The following is a 27,548-nucleotide window of genomic DNA, read 5'->3' as shown; positions in this document are numbered from 1 at the left end:
GAGCCGGCCCCGGGAGCGCGCCGTGCCGCCCCGGCCAGGACCTGCCCCGGACCGCCGCGCGCGCCTCCGGGACCCGGGGGTGAGCTTTGGGCTTCCGACTTCCGAGGAGCGGGGCCGGCGAGCGCGGGCTGTGTGCTCCAGGGCTCTCTGGTCCCTGGGGGCGCAGAGCGGCCGGGTGGGGACCGTGCCGCCGCGGGGGGGCGGGGGGGGGGAGGAGGGGGCGTGCCCAGGAAGGGTTGGGGGCGGGTTTCAGGAGCCGGGGACCGGGAGCGAGCGCGGGACGAGCGCCGGGGGCGGGGTGGGGGGGCCTTCGGCGGGGCCCGGGCTCCCCGCGCTGGCCCGCGGGCGGCAAAGTTTGCCTCTCCGGGTCCAGCCGGTTCTCGCGCTCCCGCAGCCCCGCAGGTGCCGCCCCTCCTCGCCGCCAGCCATGGAGCCCCCGGTCCAGATCTTCCGCGGGGAGCCGGGTCCCACCTGCCCCCCGAGCACCTGCCTGCCCCCCAACGGCAGCGGCTGGCCGCCGGGCTGGGCCGAGAGCGACGGCAACAGCAGCGGGGGCTCCGGGGGCGCGCCGCTGGAGCCCGCGCACATCTCTCCCGCCATCCCGGTCATCATCACCGCGGTCTACTCGGTGGTGTTCGTCGTGGGCTTGGTGGGCAACTCCCTGGTCATGTTCGTGATCATCCGGTGAGCGCGGGGTGTGGGCGCCGTCGCGGCTGGAGTGGGAGGCGGGGTGGGGGCGGGGGGAGTGAGGCTCCCGGGGGTGGGTGGGGTGGTCTAGTCACCCGGACGCCGGGTGGGGCGCCAAGCGGGTGGCGGGGATTCTAACCCGTCCTTGCCGGGCTCCGGAGAGTCTCAGAGCGTGGCCTCCTTGAAGTAAGGGATCTCCTGGAAGAGTTTTTGGTGGGGGACTGCGAGGCTCGCACTGCGCAGATCGGGCCGCCAGCGGTGTTTTGAGGATTTGAGTGACAGTCCTCTTGCCCCCCCAAGCCCTTGCTGAAAACTGTGGTCAGGGAAAGTACTAGGGTGCGCAGCAAGGTCAGCGTCTCCTGGAAAGGGAGCTAAGTTCCTTTGCCTGGCCTTTTTGCCTGGTTGCCTGCCCCAGTTTGGAGCGCTTGGTTTTGCCCTCCGTGAATATTTCTTAAGGTGAGATTCAGGCCCATCGAATGCACTGGAGATACTTCAGAATTTCCTGTGACTCATCAGATTGGTGTTACGGTTTATGAAGCAAAAGCCAATATACTATTTAGGGTTGTTGGTATCCACACCTGAGCCCTTTTAGTACTGAAATGTCATCCCATTTATTAAGAATATCAGTGATTTTTTGTAAATAAGCCATCTGATATTTATCCTCCGAAGTGTGGGTTGTGGAGGTTTTCAAAAACTGCTTTGCTTTTTATTTTCCACCGAGGGAAACTGAAGGTTCTATTACGTTGTTCTTTGGTAGAATTACATGGAAGTCGGTTTCTAGTAATGAATACCCAAATACCCACGTATATAGGCTAGTTTTCTGGTAGGTGAAATGATTTTTATTTTGGTCTCTTTCAACAAAGAAACAAGAAAAGAAAAAAAAAATCTCAACTTTGGCCTGCAGGCCCTTTGAAATATGTGTGTTTTACTTTCTGGAAGATGTAATGCTTTGGAAATGCACCTTGGAGAGTGGATAAGGGGTTTCCATTCCTTTGAGATAAAGGACAAAGTCACTCTTTTCAGGGATGCTGAAGGATGAAGAAAAACTACTTTAAAAAAATTCTCACTTTAGCTCCTTATTTATTATGAACTTTAAGAACATTATCTCTAGTAGCGTGAGTCTTGAGATATCATCATCATCATAAAATGCCCATGTATTTATCTGTGTATCTAGTCTTCAGAGTTTCAGGTTTTTTATCTTCATCTGTGCTCCGGACCTAAAACCCATCATTTAAGCCTCCAAATATTATAAAGCTCATTTCACCTACAATTAGCGTTTGTACCTTGGTACCCTGGGTTTCCATAGTTGTGTATTGTGTTTTACAGGAATTCTATCAGTGAGGAGTAAAGGCTACAGAGGGAGGGGAGATTTGAAAAGCACATCGTTTTTTCAAGTCATTAGTAATTTCAGGGCTGTTCTCCATTAGAAAGACGATTATGGCAACTGAAAGCAAAGAAAAGACAGCTGTGTTCTCAATTTCAATTAAAATTTTTAGGAGATCTTTGGTTCAGAGGCTGTGGTTTTGTGATAAAACATTGCTGCACAAAAAGAAGATGCTAGGAACAAAACCAACTCTGTTCCTACTTATGTCATATGTAAGTGCACCGGTAAAACAAAAACATCTTCTTGATATTTGAATGAGCACCTGAAGTTTTGAGTTTGAGAAGAGCTTCTTAGTTGCTTAACAACTATTTATATAGCTCTGCAGAGTAGGATAAAAAGGAATGAAGAATCTTAAAATGTGTGCAAAGACAACTCCGTGGGAGAACAGTAGACAAGAAATAGAAATAGAAATGAAACATAAATGCATGTAACAATTACATGTAATTGTATATAATTAATAATCACCTTTATAAATAATAATATAGTATACTTATTAATTATTCATATATTTATGTAACATGTGATATGTAATTGTCTATATGTACGTGTGTGTGTGTGTGTGTGTGTGTGTATACACGTATCTCCAAAAGATATCCAGGAATAAAATTTGCTAGAAGGGAATACATCCAGCTAAACATACACAAAAAGTTAGCTGGTTCACGCAACACCATTCGTCTTCTCACCCCAGCCCCAACTACTTGGAGATGAAGTATGAAAGGTGAGGGGTTATGCTATCGTCCTGGAATGCCAACGTACCGAAACATTGGTTTGCTTGCCATCTATAGCTAAGAGGACTAAGGAGTGTTTAGAATCAGTTCAGACTGGGAGAGGGTCAAAGAATTGCAAAATAAAGCTTCAGAAGAAAAGTTGGTGGCCTCGGGTTTATTTCGCTCCGAAGAAGCAGCTGAAGATTTGGAAGGGGGGCGCTGTGGTGTTCACAGGGGAACTGAGAGCCCAGGCGGAGTGCAGATTCAAACGCGGCTTTCATCTTCCGTGCTGAGGACTGAGCGACGCTGTTTGAAAAGACTGAGGATCACTTTGGAGAACGACGCTTTTAAAATATTATACATTGGAAAGGGTCATGGTTCAGTCATCTGGGACATCGTTCTAGAGACGGGGTTTAGATGCTTGGATGTCAGGACAGGTACGGGTCTGAAATGGCCAGCTCAGACCTGGGGAGAAAGTCAGGGTTGTGGAAAAAGGCTTGGATTATTTTTTAGACCCGTCTGACAAATAGCTTTCCCACCTTGGGTACCTGAACTGTCGCCCAGTATCCTCTGAATGTATTGGAAGCTTCGAGGTTTTCGTCATGTCTTAGTACCAACTGCCTTAACTGCTTCATGTGAGGGCACGGTAACTTGTCACTGTGAGCACCTTAAAACGAAGCACCCCAGCCTCCCTTCTCCCCAGGCTTTCTGGTTCGTGGCCCTGGGGTGGGAGGTTCTTACCTTGGCCCTGGATCTACGTCTTGGGCTCCTGCTGACACTTCGGGTGTGCCCACGGGCGTGGCGCTTAGGATCCTAACCCTGTGTGCTCGCCGCCGCCTCCTGTGTCCCTCACCTGCAGGGCACGCCCCGATGCCCACCCACACCCGGGTCTCGCCAGGCGGTCTCACCTGGGACATCTTAAACTTCCATCCTCCCACAACTTCCACGCATACAGCTGTCTCCCCCGTAGCAGACAGGACCAAAACTTAAGGGTCTGCCAGGCCGGTAAAGCTGCCTACTTCGTGTGCGTTATTTCGTTTAATCTTGATGAAATAAACTGACTGAAGTGGCACCTTGCTAACTGTGGAGCCAGCCTGACCCAGGTCCTTCCTGCGCTTTAGTCCTCTGCTCAGCTCAGTTCCTGCTGTGCCATCCTGCAAACCTGTGGATGCCTTCTTGCCCAGCAGCCCTTCGTTTGCTCCCAGACTCTCTTTTCTTCTGGCCTCACCTGGACCTTGTGAGGCATCAGTCCAACCTCCCTTGCCAATACACTCAACTGCCTTGCCTTCTTGTCCTGCCTCTGTCTTCCACCGAAGCTTCACCCTGGATCAAGCCACGACCTTGTCTTCCTGATTCCTCTACACAGCTAATTGAATTCTGCTGAATAAAGTCACTGTTACCTTTGCCAAGGCCAGGTCGCCGCCTTCAAGTGTATCTGACCCCAAGTCTGCCTGGTTTTTCTGTGTCTCTCTCCTATTTCCAGAAAGAGCCAATTCCTTTTTCCATTTCTCACTTAAAAACAAACAAACAAACAAACAAACAAACAAAAAAAACCCAACCCTAATTTAATCAATACTAATGCCTAAGCCCTCTCCCTGACCATAATTCTTCATGGTCAGGGGAATGGTCTGATCCAGTTGTGCACCGAGACTCTAGAATCCAGCTTCTGGGAGCACTTTTCCTACATATGTGTTTCGGCAGCCGCCCTCCCCCCATTCCTTGCCATCTCAGTGGAGACGTTTCCTTCTTTCTGTCCAGGGTAATTCCCTGCCCCTGTGAGCTGAATCTCCTCACCTCCTGCTCTTCTGGAGTCTGCTGTGTCAGGGATCTCCTTCCTACGCTATCTGTAATCTCTCCACCGATTTTGTCTCGTAAGCATCGGGACATCCTCAAACCTCTGTCATCTTACAGGTAATCAATGTCCATGACCCTCCTACTTTTCTGGGTTCCCTTAGCTGATGGCTTCTCATCTTCCTGTGTGTTGTAGGTAAGCTTCTTGGAGGGATAATCCCTCTTGCTCATTTCTTTGTCTGCCATCCATTCCTCAGCCCAGGGCAGTCGGGTTCCCTCCCTGACGCTCTTTTACCAAAGTTAGAGCATCATCATGTTTCCGATGCTCATTTTAGGCTGGCTGTCCCCTAACTTCTGTGGAGTTTCTTTTTTTTAAGTTTATTTAATTGTTTGGAGAGAGAGAGAGGGAAAGAGAGAGTGAGGGCACGAGCATACTGGGGAGGGGCAGAGAGAGAAGGAGAGAGAGAATCCCAAGCAGGCTCTGTGCTGACAACTGTGGGGTTCCATCCCATGAATGGTGAGATCATGACCTGAACTGAAATTGAGAGTCGGACACGTAACCAACTGAGCCATCCAGGCACGCCATTCTGGGGAGATTGGCATGCTCGACCAATCCTATGCCCGTCGCGTTCTCAGATAGCACCCTGTCCTTGACTCCCTGCCACGCCTTCTGGGTTTCTCTTGTCTGCATCACGGACCCCTCTTCCTCTCGTGTTTCTCAATTGGTCGTATTTTCCAGAGGCTTCTCTCGGAGCTTCTGTCCTCACTTTGCATACTCTCTGTATTAGTCAGGAATCAACCAGAACAGCAGAACCAGTAGGAGACGTACACGTGAAGAGATTCGTTGTAAGGAATTGGGTTACGTGACTGTGGGGCTGGCTGAGCAAGTCTGGAACCCGTAGGGCAGGTGTCAGGAGAGGCAGGCTGCTGGCCCCAGGTGGAACTTCCTTCTCAGGCCACTAGGACCTTCATGACAAAGTGCCACCCACGACTGGGTGGTTTAAACAATAGAACTTGTTTTCTCACAGGGAGGACAGAAGTCTGAGGTCAAGGTGCCGGCCGGGCTGGTTTCTTCGGAGACCTCTCTCCTTGGCTTGTAGATGGCCCTTTTCTCCCTGTGTCCTCACAGGGTCTAACGTCGTGTATCTGTGTCCTAATCTCCTCTGATACAGACACCAGCCATATTGGATTAGTGCCCACCCTCACATCCCATTATACCTTGATTTTACCTCACTTTGCCTCTTTAAAGGCCCTGTCTTCAAATACAGTCACATTCTTAGGTACCGGGGTTAAGACTTGACTGCGTATATCTGAGGGGACACGATTCCACCTTAAACACTGCCTGTCCCCTCTCCGTGCCCCTTAAGAAAACACCCTCCTCAAGCTTCGATTTCTATGATAGTTTTGTATATACGTTCTCTTTTGTTGAATTTAAAGAAAAGTTTTACTCTTGCGAAGGTCTGCATCTTGTTGAGTAAAACGTAAGGATAAACAAGGGCAAAATTATTAGGGCAAAAATAGAAGGAATCAAAATTGCTTGTTCCTTGGTCTTAAGGTTTGCCTTTTTCTTTTCTCATCAGTTTTCCTTGCTTCATTGCTACCACAATAAAGACCTGTAGGGTGTCAGTCCTCTGCTACCTTTGCCCTGAGAGTAGAAGACTTTTGCGTCCCTACAGTTCAACCTGGGCAGTGTTGAAGTGTCCTAAAAGGACATTTGTAAGGGCTTGGGAAAACAAAACAAAACAAAACAAAAACCAAATCAAAACAACCAACCAAACAACAACCAGAACTGCAAAAATAGTCTGGATATGGTTCTGTTTCCTGAACTCAAATTTCTTCTCCAAAGGCAGCCAACCCACCCAAGCTTGCTGGGCACACAGGTTGTTCTTTTTACAAAGGCACCTGTTTTCTTGCTCATAACTTGGGGGACATAGTGTTTCCTCCCCAAGCCACTGACAGGAGTCCCACTGTGCCGAGACCGCCTTAGGTTACGTGGCATATACTGACTCAGGTCACCCCTGAGTTCATCTGGGCCCCATGGTTGAACTTGGGTCAGTCCCAGAAAAGGGTGTGGCTGTCACCAAAGTGGGGAAGTATGAGAAGTGAGGCGACCCAGTCAGAGTGTCTGCTGCCGTGCCTGCCTCTTTTCCATCCATCGCTGCACTTATATGTACACATATTCCAGATTTTCTCAGATGTCACCGTAGCCTACCTTGGATAATATCGCCAGACTACACCTGGAGAGGCGTTGAAGACAAGGCAGAGACTTGTGGGTATAATTAACCTTGTGCTGCCCCCTGTCTGACATCAGCCTTACCTCAGGCTTTGATTGAAAAATATGTTCTAGTTTATCCTGAGCCCTCTCTTGGAATCAGCATTAAACGTTTCCTTTCAAGTCAGCCTAGTAAAGATCGGTCCAGAAGTCATTTTCAAAAGTGCCCATCTTGCATTTCTCGGAGTAATTATTACTTGACAAGCTCTGAAAAGAGAGAATCGGTTTCGTTGCAATTGGTGATATGGATTAGCAAAATGGAATTAGTTTCTTCCCTGTGGAACGTGATTGTAGCGGAAATCCGAATCCTTGTGGACGGCGGCAGAGATCAGGGACTAACCAGCTGCCCCTCCCCCCGAATACAAAAGAAAAAGAAAGAAAGAAAACCAAGCTGGTCATCAGCTATCCAGGTCCTAACGTTTAGCAGACTCCAGGCACAATTGCACTCTTCAAAATCACTTCCTGTTTCTGTTGACTTTATGAGTCTTTACAATTTTCCGTGGTGACAGTCTTATAGTTGGTTTTAGGAGGGACTTCTTTCTGGCTGGGAGGTGTTTGCTCCTCTCCATTAATCACTCGGCTGTATCTCTTGAGCAGTTCTCGGTGGGAACTGTGCAGCTGGCACCTTCTTCACTGCAGATTAACTTCCAGATGCACTCAATTCCTCTTGCCCCCGGGGGATGCGGGTGGGGGGCTCTGTCCTCAGTGCAAAATCGTAACATTGTGTGGCTACAGGGCAGTCTTCTCTCCTTTTCTCTAAGGTTTGGCTTATGTGGTTTGAGTGGTGCAAATAATGCCGGCTCAAAACTGTATTAACAAAAGATTTATTTATCCCCCCACAGAAAATCAGGCAACTTCTGTTTCTTTCTTTGGAGGGGACGCCAGCTTATGTCTGAGATAAAGGAAATTTACGTAAGAGAGTAGATTATAGGAGTAGGGATAATACCGTAAAAGGCTTGTGTGTGTGTGTGTGTGTGTACGTGTGTGCGTATTTTTATTTAAACGCTTACCTCCTTCCCTGGTCCAGCAGGCCAGACTTTAGATGAAAGAGGAGAAAAGCAGAAAGCATGTGATGACTATGTGATGAATTCAGAGATCCCAAAGGAGCTGATCCAAAGGTGGGGAGGGAAGCTTTCAGATTAACAATGGCTAGAGGTCTGAGCGAGCATTTTCTTTAACAATGGGAACGATTTTCTCAGGATTAACTCGTTTAACTTCACCAGGGGCTAAACTCTCTTCACCTAGTGCAGGGGGTGTTTCCTTCTGGTAGAGGCCAGAGCGGGAGGGTAGTCTTCTCTCCTTTCTACCAGCATCCTGTGGCTTTCTTTAGCTATGTCAGTTTTCTGTATAAAATTGGAAGAAGTCATTTGAGATATCTGTATACTTGAGTGTCCAGAGAGCTGACGATTGGTACACGTCAGTCGTCTGAGGTTTGTAGTTTTCTACTGGACATCGTTAGGCATGGTAGCGCACAGCTGGGTACACTAGACCATTCGTTCTGGGAGTCAGGGCCATGGCCAACAGAGAATGAGCAGGTCCAGGGCACCAGCTATTGTAGTGAAATCACCACTCTGCATTCTCCCACCGCCCGCATGGACAGCCTTGCCGGCCATGCAACATGACAGATGTCCGCCATTCCAGCTGTATCTCACTGCCAGCGTGGTCACTGAGGTGGTGACAGTCGTGGGACGCGGGGACACAGTCTGCTCCACTGTACTCCCTATAGCTTTTGCTCTTTGCACGTGGGTGAGTAATTCTGGGGAACTGAAGGGGCGTGACCACCTACATGAATCCGTGTGCGTCTGTGAATTCACATAGCGAATTCACATAGTGACTCTGTGAATATAGTGAGTATATTCAATTGCAGAGTCAGATCATCGGAGCAAGTGACTGAATTTCCCTTCCTTCCCTTAAATATCAATAAGCTGTTACCCCTGAGGAAAGAACCATAATTTCAATAGTAAATAATCCAAAAAGATGTTGGGTAGCCAATTAATTTCATCGGGATGAACTGAAAGTCATCTGGAGAATTCACGGGGCAAACTCCTTGTGTTTTCAAATGAACTCTTCTGAAAATTCACATTGGTAAAGCCATCATTTGTGATCATTTAAAACATAAAATCTGGAAGGCTCTAAATCTGGAAAACGAATAAATCATGCTCGTTGGCCACAGAGAGAAGAGAGTGTCAAAACACGTCTCTCATTGTGCTAGTCTTCCGCTGTTGGTTTCACAGGACTGTCCAGAGAAATGCCCTTCTCCTGAGCCTGGTGTGTTGGGGGTCTTGAGACCCTAGTGCCTACGGCCCCAGGGTTGTAATATGGCGGCCAGCTTCCTGTGGGTCAGGAGACATTGGTTCACCAGACCAAACAGCCATTCTTCAGGTGCATTCTGTTGGCCCTTAGGTGTCTGCCGTAGTAAAGGGGTCTATTCAGAAAAATGACCACTCGGGTGTTTGTTTCATTCTGTTGGCGCTGTGGTTTCATGGCTACTCAGAAGGCTCAGCTCTTACTTCCCACTGTCTCACTCGTTTGTGGTCTGAGGCAAGCCATTTACATCCTCCTTACTGTTTCCTCACCCAAACAATGGGCATTGCTTGTGGAAAAACTCCAACACGATAAAGTACCCGACAGCCTTTGTCCAGAGGGGGGCATGCTAATGTTCTATACTCGTGTCGCCTGAATCATGCCCCATTTGCTCATCTCAAAGGTTTTTATTATTATTATTATTATTATTATTATTATTTTTACCCTCATGATGCTTACTTAACCACACTTACCAGAATGTTTTTCAATCTTGAGCTGCTGGAAGGAGCAGAATTCACAGAACCACATGATTTCTCTGATAAAATCTCTGCCTCCTGGAGAAACTTTGGAATGACAGCTCCGACTTCCTTTACTCATGAGGTGTGCACTCCACGAACCCCTGAGAAACAGCGAAGCGCCAGATCCTGTCCAGGTCTTCTCTTCTTTAAAATGTGCCCCGATCTCTTCCCCACACACTGATCCTTCCCTTCCGTCTGTCCCTCTAGTGCCTGTGGTAATTTTTGACTCCATTGGTTGAAAAGCTCCCCGGGGGCGCGGTCTGTATATTGAGTCTTTCAGTCACGCTCAATGGCCGGTATGTTGCTGGGTATGGAGCACTTAAAAATGTGTTGAAATAATGAAACGATAAAGACAGGGGAGGAAGCTTGACTCTAACAAGAGAGAAGAGAGGGTGTGTGTATTGTCAGCGTGGGGGGCAATTGTAGGTAAGAGCTAAAAATGCCTGGAATCCGCAAAATGGAAAACCTGTGTGTGTATTTAAAGATCGATGATGATTACCCATCAAGATCCTGGCTGTATTATGCTGTCGCAAAGCTAAAAAAAGAGCTCCTGATTGAAGAAGCATCATTTAAATTTCAATTCAAACAGCACTTGGGCAGTGTACCTCAACAGGAAGGGATGCTGCTAACCCAAATATGGGCTCTTCTACCCGTATATTGTCAGAGCACAGGAGGCGCATGGGAAGGACGAGGAACCGTCTCACGACTGCTGTGTTGCAAGGTCAGTGTTCCTCCCGCTCGTGCCTCATTTTTCTCACGGCAGGTGCCGCGCTCTCCCAGAACCCCCCGCCTGGTGACACTGGTTCCTGATGGCTCAGCACAAAACCCTGTTCGTGTATGACTGCCAATCTAAGAGCACCTCCCCCCTCAATTCTCTGTAGGGAACTACGATAGGAAGGTCTCGAGGTAATGTGTGCTGGGGAGCATTTCTTACTCCCGGAGACACGTTGTGCCGCTTTGCCAGGCGATGGCTTTCTTCATGGCCCGACCCGTGTCCCTTATCGTCATCTCCAGGTTTGTAACATTGGCAAGTGTCGCAGGGACAGCCCACAGACTTTGCTCTTTTCGTGCCATATGCTCCTGTGGGGCGTAAGCTAAAAAGTGCAACCACTCACTGCCAGCCCCCCTCCAGCTTCTCCAGACGAGCCAAAAACTTCCCACCCAGATGGTGCCATTTTACTCGAAATACTCGCAAAGTTTTGTAAAGCAGTGTGGAGGAAATGGAACATAATTTCATATCTTCTCATAGTAAGAAAGCTTACTCCACCCCCCCCCCCGGCCCCGTCCCGCCCAGGGACACCTGATTGAAAGGACTAACTACTCTCTCCATTTGATGAAACACAAACAATCCCCGAGTCCTCAACCAGACCGCCTTTGACCACGAGGGTCTTATCGCGCTGTCCCAGGATCCAGTCGGGTAACGTGCCTGAAGGACCATCAGCAAATCCTCGTTGAACTCGTAGTTTATTCACTACTCAGAATTATACCTGTCAGTTCTCCCTTTCGGTGTGGTAAATGAGATCATGACCTGAGCCGAAATCAAGAGTCCTACAGCTCAACCAGCCGAGCCACCCAGGCGCCCCTTGCAATACCTTTTACAACCATATGACCTTGAGAAATGCACGGAAGTCTGGTGATTCTCAGTGGCCTCAGCTGTAGAATAGGGATACTGATGCCTGCCACGTGGAGCTGGGGTGAGGACTGAGTGGGGTGCATCTGTGGGACGTACAGCAGAGTCTGATGCAGGGAGTGTTTGAAATAAGTGGGTATCAAGACTGTCATCGTTAACATGAACCAGTTGCAAACCAGAGTGATGCGGTGACACCAGCATGCTGGCAGATACGGGGTTGTCCATGGCAGGAGGGCACAGGACCATCTCTAGGTCTTTGGTAGGTGTCACCCCCGGGGGTGACAGTGGTAGCTCCCACGTGAATGGTCTGAGAAAAGCTTGTTTCTCAGGGAGCAAGGACTTTTGCTTCGACGAGGTAGCTCCCACGTGAATGGTCTGAGAAAAGCTTGTTTCTCAGGGAGCAAGGACTTTTGCTTCGACGAGTCTCGTTAAAATTTTGTGTAATTTGTAGACATTTCTCTTATAGGTGCTCATCTCTCTTCTTCTGAGATCTGATGACCAGATCTGAATTCTTTAGAAGCTCAAGGCTTAAGCAATTTCATACATTTACTCGTTGAAAGTCTTTTTGGAAGGCTTAAGAGCAAATCACTCATCATTTTGTGATTGCTTAAAGGTGCACATTGTATTTAATGTGTCAGCTTTTTGTTACATTCTAGGTAGTTAGCATATAGTATAATGTTAGTTTCAGGAGCAGCATTTAGTGATTCATCGCTTATGTACATCACTCATTGCCCATCACAACAAGTGCCCTCTTTAATACCCACCACCCATCTAGCCCAACCCCCACCCACCTCGCCTCCAGCAGCCCTCAGTTCGTTCTCTATAGTTACGAGTCTCTTATGGTTTGCCCCCCTCTCATGTTTTTCCTCCGCCTGTATTCATCTGTTTTGTTTCTTAAATTCCACATATGAGTGGAATCATATGGCGTCTGTCTTTCTCTGACTTATCTCACTTAGCATAATGCATTCTGGTTCCATCCATGTCAGTGCAAATGGCAGGGTTTTCTTCTTTTTGATGGCTGAGTAATATTCCATCGTGTATTCCACTTTTTTATCCACTCATCAGTCAGTGGACGTTTGGGCCCTTTCCATAATTTGGCAGTTACTGATAAGGACATGTTACATTTTTATCATAACTCCTTTTTCATTCCATTCATACTCTTCCAGCGTATAAGGTCGCAGGCATCATTTTTACTATTATCTTTTGTGTTCAAGCTAAACCATGGCTCTGACGAAAAACTAGGTTCCTCTCTTCTGGTCGTAACTGATGGCTTTTCCACATACGTAAAAGAGGGAGAGGAGGTGAAGACCATGGAGTAAATTAGACATATTCTCCGGAGCAGGGGCAGTCCGTGGTTATCTCAGGAGCTCTTTAAGATAAGCATTATATTCCTCATTTTAGAGTTGAGAATCCAAAGCCCAGGTTTTAGTGACATGTCCAAAATCTAACAGTTGGAGGGAAACATAAGGACCAGAACCCAGGTCGACGCAACTGTGTAAGGCAGGGGACGTCTGTCTAACTTCATAAAGTAAGAGGAGAGTATCAAGGTCACTAAATCCGAGAGCAGAAGTTAAAGGCACTGCTTGCTAAAATCTTTGTTAATATCAGGGATTTGTGGGGGAGAAAATGGAAAGAATAGGAGGTCGGCCTGTAAGATGCGCTTTTCAAACATAAAACCGCATCTTAAAGAAGACAGTATTTGAACAGATACTATTTCCGTCTTGCTCCCTTGAAACATTTGTTCTGTCTCAGCAAGTGGACCTTCCCTAGTTACCTGTGCCTTTATAAAGCCTAAGCCCTGAGCATTGGTCAGACACATTTAATCACTTCCTAGAACTTACAGGCCACTTAGTAATATTTGAGTGAAAACTGTAAAGGGAAGATATGACATATTTTAAAGTAAACTCCTCGTTCTCCAGATTAGAGCACTGCTTAGATGGCAGAGCATGAAATTGGAAACCAACAGCTCCTGACTCTGTGGCCGTCTTGACCGTGCCTTCATCCAAGCACTGACAGGCCATTTCCTAGCAAGAAGAGGAGAGACCAGGGGAGGATTGGGGGGGGGGGGGGAGGGGGTGGGACGATGAGAATGAAGTATGATCCTGTGTGTCACACATTTTGAGCCAGGTCATCTACTGCCTTTATGGCCATTTGATTTTATTGTCTTTATGTAACAGGAACTGAAACTCAGGAAAGTTTTACACTGAGCCCAGACGCAGGATGATGACTTCACGGAAGACCACTCTGCCTCCCAGGAGAGCCCCAGCTGTTCTGTCACTACACGTTAAAAGACATTTCTTATGTGGATATTTATGTGTGGAGAGACACCCTGGCAGTGATCGATAATAACCACTGATTTTGATTTTGTAGCCAAAGCAGTAGTTCTCCATAAGACACCTCCTTACAAATGCCCTTCAATGAAAGCCAAAGCCATAACATTAAGAAAGTACATGGGGCATGGCTGAATTACTTACGATAAGGTCTGCAAATCGGAGGTGTGTGGAAAGTAATTAACATGGATTTCCCCTACGCATCTTAGCCTTTGGCCTCTGAAAACCTGCCGATAGCATTTGGAACATTTCCTGCCCCGTAGATCCCCGAGGGAGTGTTCTCTACGTAAAACGATCCTTTTAATTCCGTTTCAGTTGAAAATGGAATTGTTCTAAACTTCCATGTTATGATGGAAAGAATCATTTGGGCTTAAAGGCAGTCGTTCTTGACCTGCTTTGAAAATTACTGTCCCCTCAGTTGGAAGAGGAAACAACTTATGTGCTTTAAAAATCTCTCAAGATGAGAGTAAAGAAAAACTGAGTTATTTCTCACCTAGTGTGCTAGATTACATTGAGTGCCATGATGTGTATAAAGAAGAACTCAGTCTGCTTTATGTACGTAATGCATTTAAGATGAAAAAACTAGTGGCACACTGGCAAACAAAATCAACAGACTTAGTTGTGTTTTAGCCATTAAGATGGAAAGTATTTTATTTATTTATTTATTTATTTATTTATGATTTAAATCCAAGTTAGTTAATATATAGTGTAATAATGATTTCAGGAATAGAATTTAGTGATTCATCACTTACATATAACACTCAGTGCTCATCCCAAAATTGAATGTTATTTTCAAAGTGAAAACTGGAGAGAGGGTACTGTTGGTGGGAATGCACACTGGTGCAGCTACTCTGGAAAACAGTGTGGAGGTTCCTCAAGAAACTAAAAACAGAACTACCCTACGATCCAGCAATTGCATAATTAAGTATCTACCCAAAGGATACAAAAATACAGATTTGAAGGAGTACATGTACCCCAATGTTTATAGCAACATTATCAACAGTAACCAAACTATGGAAAGAGCCCAAATGTCCATCGACTGATGAATGGATAAAGAAGATGTGGTATATGTGTGTGTGTGTGTGTGTGTGTGTGTGTGTGTGTATGGGTATATATATATGTATATATATACATATATACATAAAATAGAATATATATAACTATATATATAAATTTTTATTTATATTTATATAAAATAAAATATATGTAATAGAATATATATATAAAATAGAATATATATATATGTATACACATACATAATAGAATATTACTCAGCCATCAAAAAGAATGAAATCTTGCCATTTGCAGTGATGTGGATGGAGCTAGAATGTATTATGCTAGACGAAATAAGTCAATCAGAGGAAGACAAACACCATATATTTCACTCATATGTGGAATTTAAGAGACAAAACATACATGGGGGAAAAAGGGAAGAGAAGGAAACAAACCACAAGAGACTCTTAATGATAGCAAACTATGGGTTGACAGAGGGAGGTGGGTGGGAGATGGGCTAGATGGGTGAGGGGAGGGCACTTGGGATGAGCACTGGGTGTTGTATGTAAGTGATGAATCACTGAATTCTACAACTGAAACCAGTATTGTATTGTACGTTAACTAAAATTTAAATAAACTAAAATTAAATTTAAAAAAGAAGACCATTTTGGATTTTCAAGAGACATAATCACAATGACGGATTTCTCAAAATGACCCCGAGGAAAAGTTGAGTAAGTTTTATCTTTGTTTTATTCAGGGAAAGGGAAAAAATAAATTATGTAAAAAATGCTTAAGGCCAAGCAGCTCCAGGGTTAAAATGAATTGCCAGTCACAAAATAAAGACCTGTATTATACACAAGTCTGTCCAAAAGATCTATATGTGTATTCATCTACTTATGTATGCTATCCTTTGCCTTTTTTAAATTTAATTATATTTTGAACACAGCACGAGAATAAAAGCTAGGTAAAGTCAGAGACTTTTGCCCATTGTTTTCTACTACTCCTAATGTCTAGAACAGCCCTTTTGCATATTAGACACCTGGATTTGACCTGAAGATGAAGAGAAATGACCTTGTTTCTTGTCTTTTAGATACACAAAGATGAAGACAGCAACCAACATTTATATATTTAACCTGGCGTTGGCGGATGCTTTAGTTACTACGACCATGCCCTTCCAGAGCACCGTCTATCTGATGAATTCCTGGCCATTTGGGGACGTGCTGTGCAAGATTGTCATTTCCATTGACTACTATAACATGTTTACCAGCATCTTCACCTTGACCATGATGAGTGTGGACCGGTACATTGCTGTGTGCCACCCCGTCAAGGCTTTAGACTTTCGCACACCCATGAAAGCAAAGATCATCAACATCTGTATTTGGCTCTTATCGTCATCTGTCGGCATATCCGCGATAGTCCTTGGAGGGACCAAAGTCAGGGAAGGTAAGGACCATCATTGTCACCTCATTTGCAAAACCCTTACTTCTAATGATGTAAACTCCTGATGTGCAAGTGAGTAGGACACACAGCTAGGGGAGAAACCAAAAGCCAGTGGAAATACTATGCCTAAATCCACGGAAGATGAGAAACACAACCATTTGTGCTGTCCGTATCTCCACACAGGAGAGGATAAAGACATTACCCAGATACAGATGCCCAGCCTATCTGCTATTCTGGAAGTGCTTATCAGAATCTGGAGGAGTGGGGATGAAAACAGGCATGTGGATTTTGAGAATACAATTACATTGCATCCTGGCGATTCTAAGATACACCTACTCACTCCTCTTCTTTCTCCCCACAAGAGGACCCTAAATCATGAGACATCTATGCTGGCCCTTTACTCTTTTTCTTTAGGCCTTAATCTTCGCGTCCCTATCATAATAGCTTCATCTGGCTGTAAGCCGTTCAAAATCGGGTTCACAGATGGAGGATAGCACACATCAGCAAAACTTAGATTTTGGACATTTTAGTTCTCACCCAATGCAAACAGGACACTTGATGTTTCCCCGGTATTTCTAAGATGGTGGTTCTAACACCTGGGTGCTTTAGAAAATACAGTTGATCCTTGAACCATGTTGGGGGGGCACCAGCCCCATGCAGTTAAAAATCTATGTCTGACTTTTGATTCCCCAAAACTTAACTACTACTAATAGTCTACTATTGACCCAGAAGCCTCACTGATAACATAAATAGTCAACTAACATGTTTTGTATATGTTCCTATGCTATATTCTTAGGATAAAGTAAGCTAGAGAAAAGAAGATGTTATTAAGAAAATCATAAGGTGGAGAAAATACAATTATAGTACTGTACTGTATTTAGAAAAAAAAAATCTGTGTATAAGTGCACCTGTGCAGTTCAAACCCATGTTGTTCAAGGGTCATCTGAACTAATGCCCGGGTCTCACCTCTGGAGGGTCTCTGGGTTAATTGACCTGAGGTACCGTCTGGGGGTCAAGATGTTTTAGATGGCCCCAGATGACTCCGACCTGTAGCCTGGGTGAGAATTGCTGCTGGGGAAGTTTTGCTTAGAGATTCCTTGGGAAGAAGGGAGCAGAACCACCACTTTGGACTTTATAAATGCTATTTACTGCTGTAGCAGTTCTCTAAATGTTCTAGTTTATTAGGGAGGCTCATGATACCTGGGGACACAGACAGTTGAATACGTGTAGTGGGGGGCTTGCCAGATCAAAGAAAGGGCAGGTGCTAAAATCATAGCTTACGTGGCAGAGTCCACATTAAAAAAATTTTTTTTTTGAATGTTTATTTTTTGAGAGACAGAGAGAGAAAGAGCGTGAGTGGGGGAGGGGCAGAGAGAGAGAGAGAGAGAGAGAGGGAGACACGGAATCCAAAGCAGGTTCCAGGCTCTGAGCTGTCAGCACAGAGCCTGTCGTGGGGCTTGAACTCACGAACCGTGAGATCATGACCTGAGCCGAAGTCAGACATTCAACTGACCGAGCCCCCCAGGCGCCCCTGGCACAGTCCACATTTTTGATGAAATACAATCTTTCCCCTCTTAAACAATGAAATGAATTTCCAACTTCGCCATGGTGGATGTTAAGCTATAATACTTGGGTAAATTTTAAGACATGTCAAACTTCATCAGAGAAGCATTTTAAAATACGATTGATTACACACAGGGTTTTGTTTCTTCCTGCATACAACAAATGGAAATAAAGTTGCAAGAAACCCTTCTGAGCCTAGGGTGTTGATACTTAATAATTGGATTCAAGAAGAGAGGCCATGTAGACACCACCAGGACTAGAAGAATGGGCTAGATAGTCAAAGAAGATGGTGATTTTCCCCATGGTAAATAAAGAACTGATTTTGATATTTCATGACATGCTTGCAGACTTAACCACTACACTCCTCTAATCACTGTCAGAAAATGACATCCTAGAAGCAACGGATTTCAGTTTGGCTTTTGAAAGAGAAAAATGAAGGTAGATGTAGGTTTTCCAGGAAGGAGCTGCTGTGGATGAATGTGTGCAGATGTGGTGGAACAAGGGATCAACCAGTGTTGGGAGAAGATTAATTTGTGCAGGAAACAGAGGAGAACTAGGGAGAAATAGAGGAGAAATAGAGGAGAAAATGGGAGAAAATTAAAGTAGTCTCGTCGGAGGGCTCTGTTCTTTCTTAGTTTCTTTTATTTCTAAAGCAGATTTTTATGTGATGAAAGATTGTCTCTGGACTCATTTCGGAGTGCTGGATGACACTCCGTGTCAGGACTCTTGGGTCATGAAGAGGACTTTTTTACACAATCTCTGTGCCCTGAATTAGAGCTGAATGGCATTGGTAGTTTATAGTGTTGTGTTTGCGGACAATGCTCACTGAAGGAAATCAGGCGTCAGTTTCACGAGCCCAGGCTCATCTGGACAAGAAATCTCAGCTAATGTTCTGGGTTTCTTCCTGGCTTCTTTTTGGTTAAGAGCACAGATTCTGAAAGCAAATAGCCTGGAATCGAATCCTGATTTCCCCGTTTATGGACAGTATCACTTTGGAGACATTACTCAGACTCCTGTACCTCAATGTCCTCATTTGCAAAATAGGGGTAGATAACAGTGTCTCCCTCCTAGAGTGTTTTCCAGATCCATCGAGTCCGTGCATGGAAAGCTGGAAAGCTGGAAAGCAGTGCGTGTGTCTGGGAAGCACTTGATCAATGTTCGCTAGCATCTGACCTGACGTAACGATTTTAACAGGTCCTGCCTTCCTGCTATGTTTACCAACATCCGACAGGGTATTCATTCAATATCGAAGGCTCTTGTGTACAGCAAAATTTTCACTTTCTGGGCATAAGATGTTAAATATAACATTTTACATAGTATACATGTGCACGCCATGTCTTTTGGGAATCATGGTCTGCCTATTATAACGACTAAATAACGAAGTTGTTGTAATGGCTACAAGCAGAAACAAAAATATTCTTAACAAACACCACAAAAGCTTTAGTTTAGATACTAGAACTAACTCTATAATTACGACAGCCTGGAGACGTTGGAACCCATACCAAAAAAGAAAGCCGCGACCCTCTAATATAAATATAAAAGCAGAAGAAAGACTATTTTGTAGAAAAATCACTTTATTACGGTTGACGTGCAAAAAGCTGTACGTATTTAATGTAAACAACCCAGTGCATTTGGAGATAGCTATATACCTGTGAAACCGTTATCCCCTCAAGACCGCAGACCTTTGCCACCTCCCGAAGTTTCTTCTTGCCTTGTTTATTATGTTTCTTGTGTGATAAGAAAATTTAACCTAAGGTCTCCTCCCTCTTAGCAAATGTCAGGTATATAGTTCAACATTGTCAGTTACAGAACCTGGGCTACATAGTAGATTCCCAGAACTTACTTACTTGCATGACTGAAACTTTGTACCCTTCCTTTGACTTATTGTCTCCCCTGTTCCTCCTGCCCCAAGCTCTTGGAAAGCACAATTCTTGTCTCTGCTTCTGTGAATTTGATTATTTTAGATTCCATATATAAGGGAGAGCATATAGGATTTGTATTTCTTTGTCTGGCTTATTTCACTTAGCACAATGTGTATCAGGTCTATCCATGTCGCCACGATTGGCAAGATTTCTTTCTTTTAAAAGACTGAATAATATTCTGGTGTGTGTGTGTGTGTGTGTGTGTGTGTGTATCACCAGTTTGCATTCCCACCAACAGGATCCCTTTTCTGCACATCTTTGCTAACACATCTTTTTTTTTTTTTTTTAAATAATAGCCACCCTAACAGGTTTGAAGTGATTTTGATTTGCATTTCCCTGTTGATTAGTGGTGTTGAGCACCTTTTTATATACCTGTGGGCAATTTGTATGTCTTTTTTGGGGGAGACGTCTATTCAGGTTCTTTGCCCATTTTTAAATCAGATTATTTGCTTTTCCACTATTGAGTTGTATGATCTCCTATATTTTTTAGATATTAGCCCCTTATCAGATACATGATTTGCAGATATTTTCTTCCATTCCGCAGGCTGCCTTTTCAATTTGTTGATTGTGTCCTGGGCTGTGCAGAAGAGGGTTTTTTTTTTCTTCTTTTTTTCTAGGTTGGATTAGTTTGATGCAATCTTGTTGATTTTTGGTTCTGTTGCTTGTGCTTTGGCGTCGCATCCAAAAAAAATCATTGCCAAGACCGCTATCAAGAAGCTTTTCCCCTACGTTTTTTGTAGAAGTTTTATGGTCTTATTTACAGTTAAGTCTTTAATCCACTTTGAGTTGATTTTTGTGTATGGTATAAGGCCCCAAGTGCATTCTTTTGCACGTGGATACCCCATTTTCCCAGCACCATTTATTGAAGAGCCCATTCTTTCCCCATTTTCTATTTTTGGCACCCTTATTGGAAGATTACTTGACTGTATAGGCGTGGGTTTATTTCGGGGCTCTCTAATCCATTCCATTGGAATAGGTGTCTGTTTTTTATGCCAGTACCAGACTATCTTGATTACTGTGGCTTTGTAATATAATTCACAATCAGGCAGCGTGATACCTCCAGCTTTGTTCTTGCTCAAGATTGCTTTGACTCGGGGCGCCTGGGTGGCGCAGTCGGTTAAGCGTCCGACTTCAGCCAGGTCACGATCTCGCGGTCCGTGAGTTCGAGCCCCGCGTTGGGCTCTGGGCTGATGGCTCGGAGCCTGGAGCCTGTTTCCGATTCTGTGTCTCCCTCTCTCTCTGCCCCTCCCCCGTTCATGCTCTGTCTCTCTCTGTCCCAAAAATAAATAAACGTTGAAAAAAAAAATTAAAAAAAAAAAAAAAGATTGCTTTGACTATTCGGGGTCCCTTGTAGTTCCGTAGGCATTTGAGGATTATTTTGGCTAAGGCTGTGAAAAATGCCATTGGGTTTTGATAAAGGTTGCACTGAATTCATAGATTGTTTTGTGTAGTGTAGACATTTTAACAATGTTAGTTCTTCCGATTCACGCACATAAGATATCTTTGCATTTATTTGTGTCTTCAATTTCTTTCATCAGTGTTTTACAGTAATCAGTATACAGATCTTTTAGGCTTATTTACAAATTGATTTGTGAGTACTTTATTCTTTTTTGATGGTAACGTAAATGGGATTGTTGTATTTACTTTTCAGATAGCTTATTGTTAGTGTATAGAAATGCAACTGATTTTTGTCCTATGTTGATTTTTGAATTCTGCAACTTTACCGAAAGTGGTTTAGTCGAGTCTGTAGGGTTTTCTCCGCGTAAGACTGTGTCCTCCCCAAACAATTTTACTTCTTTCTTTCTGATTTGGATGCCTTTTATTTCTTTTCTTGCCTAAATGCCCTGGCTAGGACTGTCAATACTATGTTGAATAAAAGTGGTGAGAGTGAGCGTCTTTGCCTTGTTCCTGATCTTACAGGAAAAGCGTTCAAATCCTTCACCATTGAATTCGATGTTAGCTGTGGGCTCGCCATACACGGTCTTTATTATGTTGAGCTACGTTCCTTCCATACTTAATATGTGGAGAGTTTTCATCGTGAGTGGATGTTGAATTTCTGTCAGATATTTTTCTGCATCTATCGACATGACCGTGATTTTTATCTATCATTCTATTGATGTGATGTCACCTTGTTGGATTTGGGGAATCCTCACAGGGATAAATCCTGCTTCCATCGCAGGCATAAATCCTGATATTGGCATATGATTTTTTTCATGTGCTGTTGAATTTGGTTTGCTAGTGTTTTATAGGATGCTTGCATTTCTGTTCATCAGAGATATTGTGGTGTCTTTGTCTGTGGTGTCCTTGTCTGCCTTTGGTATCAGGTTCATGGTGGCCTTGTAAAATGAGTTTGGAAAGTGGGCCCTCCTCTTCAACTTCTGAAAGAGTTTGAAATGGATTGGCATCCTTTTTAAAAAATTTTTTTAGGGGCGCCTGGGTGGCGCAGTCGGTTAAGCGTCCGACTTCAGCCAGGTCACGATCTCGCGGTCCGGGAGTTCGAGCCCCGCGTCAGGCTCTGGGCTGATGGCTCGGAGCCTGGAGCCTGTTTCCGATTCTGTGTCTCCCTCTCTCTCTGCCCCTCCCCCGTTCATGCTCTGTCTCTCTCTGTCCCCCAAAAAAATAAATAAACGTTGAAAAAAAAAATTAAATTTTTTTAATGTTTACTTATTTTTGAGAGAGAGAGAGAGAGAGAGAGACAGAGTGTGAGTGGAGGAGGGGCAGAGAGAGGGAGACACAGAATCCGAAGACAGGCTCCAGGCCCTGAGCTGTCAGCATAGTGCCCGACGCGGGGCTAGAACTCATGAACCGTGAGATCATGACCTGAGCTGAGGTCAGATGCCTAACCGACTGAGCCACCCAGGAGCCCCTGGATCGGTACCCTTTTTAAATGCTTGGTAGAACTTAACCAGCGAAACCATCTGTCGTTTGGGTTTTCTTTGTTAGGTGGTTTTTGATGTTGTCTCAATCTACTTGTTATTGATCTGTCAGACTTTCTATTTCTTTATGATTCAGCCTGGTAGGTTGTATGTTTCTAGAAATGTATCCATTTCTTCTAGATTCTCCAATTTGTTGACACGTAATCGTTCATAGTGGTCTCTTATGATCCTTTGTATTTCTGTGTTACCAGTTACGTCTTTCCTTTCGCCTAGTCTTCTGTCTCTTTCTGAGTCGAACTAAGGCTTTGATTTTCTTTACCTTTTCGAAAAGATTTTGTCATTTTCTGTTTGTTGTCTGTTTCTATGTATTGTCTTTTGTTTTCCTGGTCTCTGTTGCATTTGTTTCTGCTTTTTTCTTCATTATTTCCTTCCTTCCACCAACTTTGGGCTTTGTCTGTTCTTCTTTTTCTAGTTCCTTAATACATAAAGGTAGGTTATTTATTTGAGATCTTTCTTTTTTCTTCACGCGGGGTGGTTATCACTGTGCACTTTCCCCTAAGAACTGCCTCTGCCACCATCCCCTAGTTTGGGTATGTTGTATTTGCATTGCCATTCATCTCGAGCATTTTGTATTTTACTTTGACTTTTTCTTTGACCCACTGGTGGTTCAGGAGTGTTATTTAGTTTCTACATATTTGTTAATCTTCCAGTTTTCCTCCCATTTGGTTTCTATTTTGACACGGTCAGCAAAGACACTTAATATGATTTCAGTCCTCTTAAATTTGTGAAGACTTGCTTTGCGGCATAATGTGTGATCGATAACTGGAGAATATTTCATGTGCATTAATATTTAAATATTTAACATTTTAATAAATTAAACATTAACATCAATTAATTAATATTGATTAAATATTAATGTATTAAACATTATATTAATATTATAATTACATATTACTATTAATTAAATGTTTAATATTTTAACGTGTATTCTGTTGCTCTTGAATGTTTTGTATGTGTCTGTTAAGTCCATTTTATTTATAGTGCTGTTCAAGTCTGTGTTTCCTTCTTGATTTTATATCTGGAGGATCTATCTATTGTTGAAAGCGGGATATAGAAGTCCCCTATTATTACTATCTATGTCTCCCTTCAGTTCTCTTAATAGATGGTAGATATATTTAGGTCCTCCAATGTCGGGTGCGTATATACTTACAATTATTGCATCCGCTTTGGTGACTTGGCCCTTGTATCATTATATAGTGACTTCCTTTGCCTCTCAAGACAGTTTCTAAGTTGAAGTCAGTTTTGTCTGATGTAAATACAGCTACTTCTGCTCTCTTTTGGTTTCCATTTGCATGGAACATACTTTTGTATCCTTCACTTTTGGCCTGTGTGCATCACGAAGGCTAAAGATGCATTCTTTTCCCCAAAAGAGAACAGTTTGTAAAAATGGGGCCCTTGGACTTGAATTTCCTTGTTGATTGCCTCCGTATTCTCCTTTCTCTTTGTTGGGATAAACTTAAATTCATTGACATTTCCGGAGGATGTTTCTAACTCTATCACTGGATGTTTCCCAAAGTCTTGTAAAAGCAGCTGTAGTTGACTATTTCACCCATTTGGCAAATATTTATTGCCCCCTACTACGTGCAAGATCATTTGTTCAAGAGGAAGCTGATACTCACAGTTAGAAGATGTATCCAAATTAAATATCAGCTCTTACGCTGCCTGACTTGTCTTAGCAGATTGCTTTTCCAGAATAACTACTGTAATCAGTCCCTGTTTTCGAGGGTTTCCACGTGATATTCATTTATTCACTTATTTAACAATTTTTACTGCTTCAGCCCCTTATGTTCTTTAAAAAAATTTTTTTTGTTTATTTGTTATTGAGAGACAGAGAGAGACAGAACATGAGCAGGGGAGGGGCAGAGAGAGAGGGAGACGCAGAATCCGAAGTAGCTCCAGGCTCTGAGCGGTCAGCACAGAGCCCGACGCAGGGATCGAACTCCCAAACCACGGGATCATGACCCGAGCCCAAGTCGGTCACTTAACCGGCTGAGCCACTGCGGCACCCCTCACTTTATGTTCTTATTTAACAATTTGTATTCCTTAAGCATCTTGTGGTTCTCACCACCCTATCAGCAGGGATTAAATATTGAATAAAACACGCTGGGTATCTACCCTAAAGTAGTTTGCATTCTGGATGGAGAGAAAAACATCAGGAAAGGTAACATATTATTTATTACAGGAGGGCTTCTGTCTGGCTTCTGTCATTATATGATGATTAAAAATAGGGTGAGTATAATATGTAAACAGAATATAGATTGCAAGGGAGAGGACTGTGGCCTCTGTATAAATGTCTTTGATGTGACATTTAAGCTGAGGCCGACCTCAAGAAAGAGACAATCTTGGAATACACAAAAACTAAGCATGGAAAAAATAAAACAAAAAATTAGACACATTCCCTACCTTTGAGGAGGCTAGACTCAATAGACAAATCACTTGCAATCTGTCACCTGTCAAAAGTTGTTTAACAAATACTTTTTTCAGTGATAATAGGGATGATTTTAAAAAATGATTTTAACTGTTAGTATTCCCATAAACACTAAAAGCAAAAATTAAAAGAGATGCTTATTTTTTTCTAATAGTCTTCATAGTAATAGTGGTTTAAACAATGACTTTTTTAGAGGATCAAAAATCCCAAGTTATTCTGGAAGTTTGCATTTACCAATGAAAGGTTTGATCTGGCATCTGGTTGATGAAAGACATATTTCTAAGAAAGTCATCTTTATTAATTGGCCAAAATAACTATATTCTTTGTATTTTAAAATATGTCTAATTGAAATTCTAAGACGATGCCTTTTGTTTTTCCTAAGGGATATTTGCTTAAGATCACATCCAAACGTTTTAGAAAACATAAATAGAACTGTTTCACCTCTCTAAAAATATCCTATTGCCATTTTTGACGTAGAGATGCCCAATGTGGGAAGAAAGTATTATCATTATGAAAATTACACTCTTATTGCTAATGATTACTTACCGGTAAGGAAGGATCAAGGCAAAGAGGTCTGCCTGCTCTGTGCCCAACGACTGCTCAGACGGAAGAGGACAAAATGTGGACTCACTGATGCTTGGGGAGAAAGGGAGCCCCCGAGGGGTGAGCAGGCCCCCCGCGGAAGCATCATCAAAGGGCTTATCCTGGGTCTCCGTTCTTTCTGGTCTCCGCTCTTTCCAATCGTAAGGCCATTCCACAGAGAATGCTGTGCAGCCACGAGAAGCAGAGCAAATAACTCCATTTTCCAAGTGGCCATCTGAAATATTTGTTTTATCTGTTACATAGTCAATGTTAGTAAAACGAAAAATGTTTCTGGCTTACGAATTTCCTTGATGACGGTGTTCATGAGGTTTTTCTTCTTCCTTCTTCTCCCCTTCCATCTTCTGTTTTCTTTTTCTTTTCTTCCTCCTTCTCTTTCTTTTCCAAAAGTTTACTCATGTTTCAACAATGCCCTGAATCAATTGATTCCGTTAAGTCACAATTCCTGGTTCATATTTGGACACATTTTTTTTTTTATATAAATTTTTACTGACACACATAATGATTTCTTATAAATCACTTGATGCTTTCAGGCAAGTTGACTTTTGCTAAATTGAATGGCTAGACTCGAAATATTTCATCACTTATTACAAATAGATACTAGCTTTTATTGCCAGAGCCGTGGGTCTGGGAGAATTATTAATAAATGGAAATACAAGTAAGGGCTTATGCTATAAATGATCAATTTAGCTCTTCTGAAAGTCGTCCACATTAAACTGGGCTCCACAACCGCATAATTCCTATTGCGAGCTTGTCTCGTTTATTCCGTAGTATTGTGATGTCACCAATAAATGGCTTCATTGTAATAAGCACAAAGATAAGGTAGTTTTCATATATAGCATTCATTCCCAATTTGGTGATCTGCTTCAGGTAATATCATCTCACCGTAATTGTACCTTTGCACGCAAATGTATTGAAACTCACTTTGAAATTTTTTTAATGTTTATTTAGTTTTGAAGGAGAGAGAGAGAGGTGGGGGGCGGGGGGGGGGGACAGAGCACGAGCAGGGGAGGGGCAAGGAGAGAGGGAGACAGAATCGGAAGCAGGCTCCAGGCTCTGAGCTGTCAGCACAGAGCCTGTGGCGCTCTAACTCACAGTCTGTGAGATCGTGACCTGAGCGAAGTCGGACGCCCAACCGACTGAGCCACCCAGCCGCCCCTGACACTCACTTTTAGAATACTCTGCAGCCACGGTCATAAGAAAAGACGTCCTTCTGGTGCTTATGTTTGTTTTGTTCACCTTGTCCAGACGTGGATGTCATCGAGTGCTCCTTGCAGTTCCCGGATGACGAGTACTCCTGGTGGGACCTCTTCATGAAGATCTGTGTCTTCGTCTTCGCCTTCGTGATCCCTGTCCTCATTATCATCATCTGCTACACCCTGATGATCCTGCGCTTGAAGAGCGTGCGTCTCCTCTCTGGCTCCCGAGAGAAAGATCGTAACCTCCGTCGGATCACCAGGCTGGTCCTGGTGGTGGTGGCGGTCTTTATCATCTGTTGGACCCCCATTCACATCTTCATCCTTGTGGAGGCCCTGGGGAATGCCTCTCACAGCACCGCTGCCCTCTCTAGCTATTACTTCTGCATCGCCTTGGGTTATACCAACAGCAGCCTGAACCCCATTCTCTATGCGTTTCTGGATGAAAACTTCAAGCGGTGTTTTAGGGACTTCTGCTTTCCAGTTAACACGAGGACGGAGCGACAGAGCACCAGTAGAGTCCGAAACGCGGTTCAGGACCCTGCTTACATGAGGGATGTTGATGGGACAAATAAACCAGTATGACTAGTCGTGGAGATGTCTTCCTACAGTTCTTCGGGAAGAGAAGAGTTTAATGATCTAGGGTTAACTCAGATCAGCACCGAAGTCTGAGATGGAAAGGTAGAATCTTTAACAAACTTTTAGAAGTCTCGTGGTCTGAAGTCCTACGATGCTGGCTGGGTTAGCGACCCACGTCAGCGGAAGCATCGAGGCTGTAGGGATGGAGCGGAGAAGACTTGAGTAAGCAAATCCAGCCCCTTTCTAGGGCAGGGAAGCACGGCTGATT

The 27,548-nt window shown here is 44.0% G+C and overlaps 1 protein-coding gene across 1 annotated transcript; it reads left to right on the top strand.

The window, feature by feature from the left end:
* Positions 1–427: 427 nt before the first annotated feature.
* Positions 428–27,286, top strand: OPRK1 (opioid receptor kappa 1). Its single transcript, XM_047073722.1, has 3 exons — positions 428–684; positions 15,707–16,059; positions 26,754–27,286. Exons 1-3 carry the CDS (start codon positions 428–430, stop codon positions 27,284–27,286), a joined length of 1,143 nt encoding a protein of 380 aa, XP_046929678.1.
* The last annotated feature ends 262 nt before the right edge of the window (positions 27,287–27,548 follow it).

This window comes from Lynx rufus, unplaced genomic scaffold (assembly GCF_022079265.1).
Source record: "Lynx rufus isolate CCGP_SWC_20201006 ecotype Redwood Valley unplaced genomic scaffold, mLynRuf1.p SCAF_12, whole genome shotgun sequence".
In the NCBI taxonomy this organism is placed as follows: Eukaryota; Metazoa; Chordata; class Mammalia; order Carnivora; family Felidae; genus Lynx; species Lynx rufus.
The sequence above is the reverse complement of the archived record's forward strand: the minus strand, read 5'-3'. Positions and strand labels throughout refer to the sequence as shown.

Bases quoted from the DNA above. Each gene is read 5' to 3' on its own strand.
- OPRK1 (XM_047073722.1), top strand. From the start codon at position 428: ATGGAGCCCCCGGTCCAGATCTTCCGCGGGGAGCCGGGTCCCACCTGC. The intron at 685-15,706 runs GTGAGCGCGGGG...CTTGTCTTTTAG, and splicing joins GTCATGTTCGTGATCATCCG to ATACACAAAGATGAAGACAG. The intron at 16,060-26,753 runs GTAAGGACCATC...CACCTTGTCCAG, and splicing joins AGGGACCAAAGTCAGGGAAG to ACGTGGATGTCATCGAGTGC.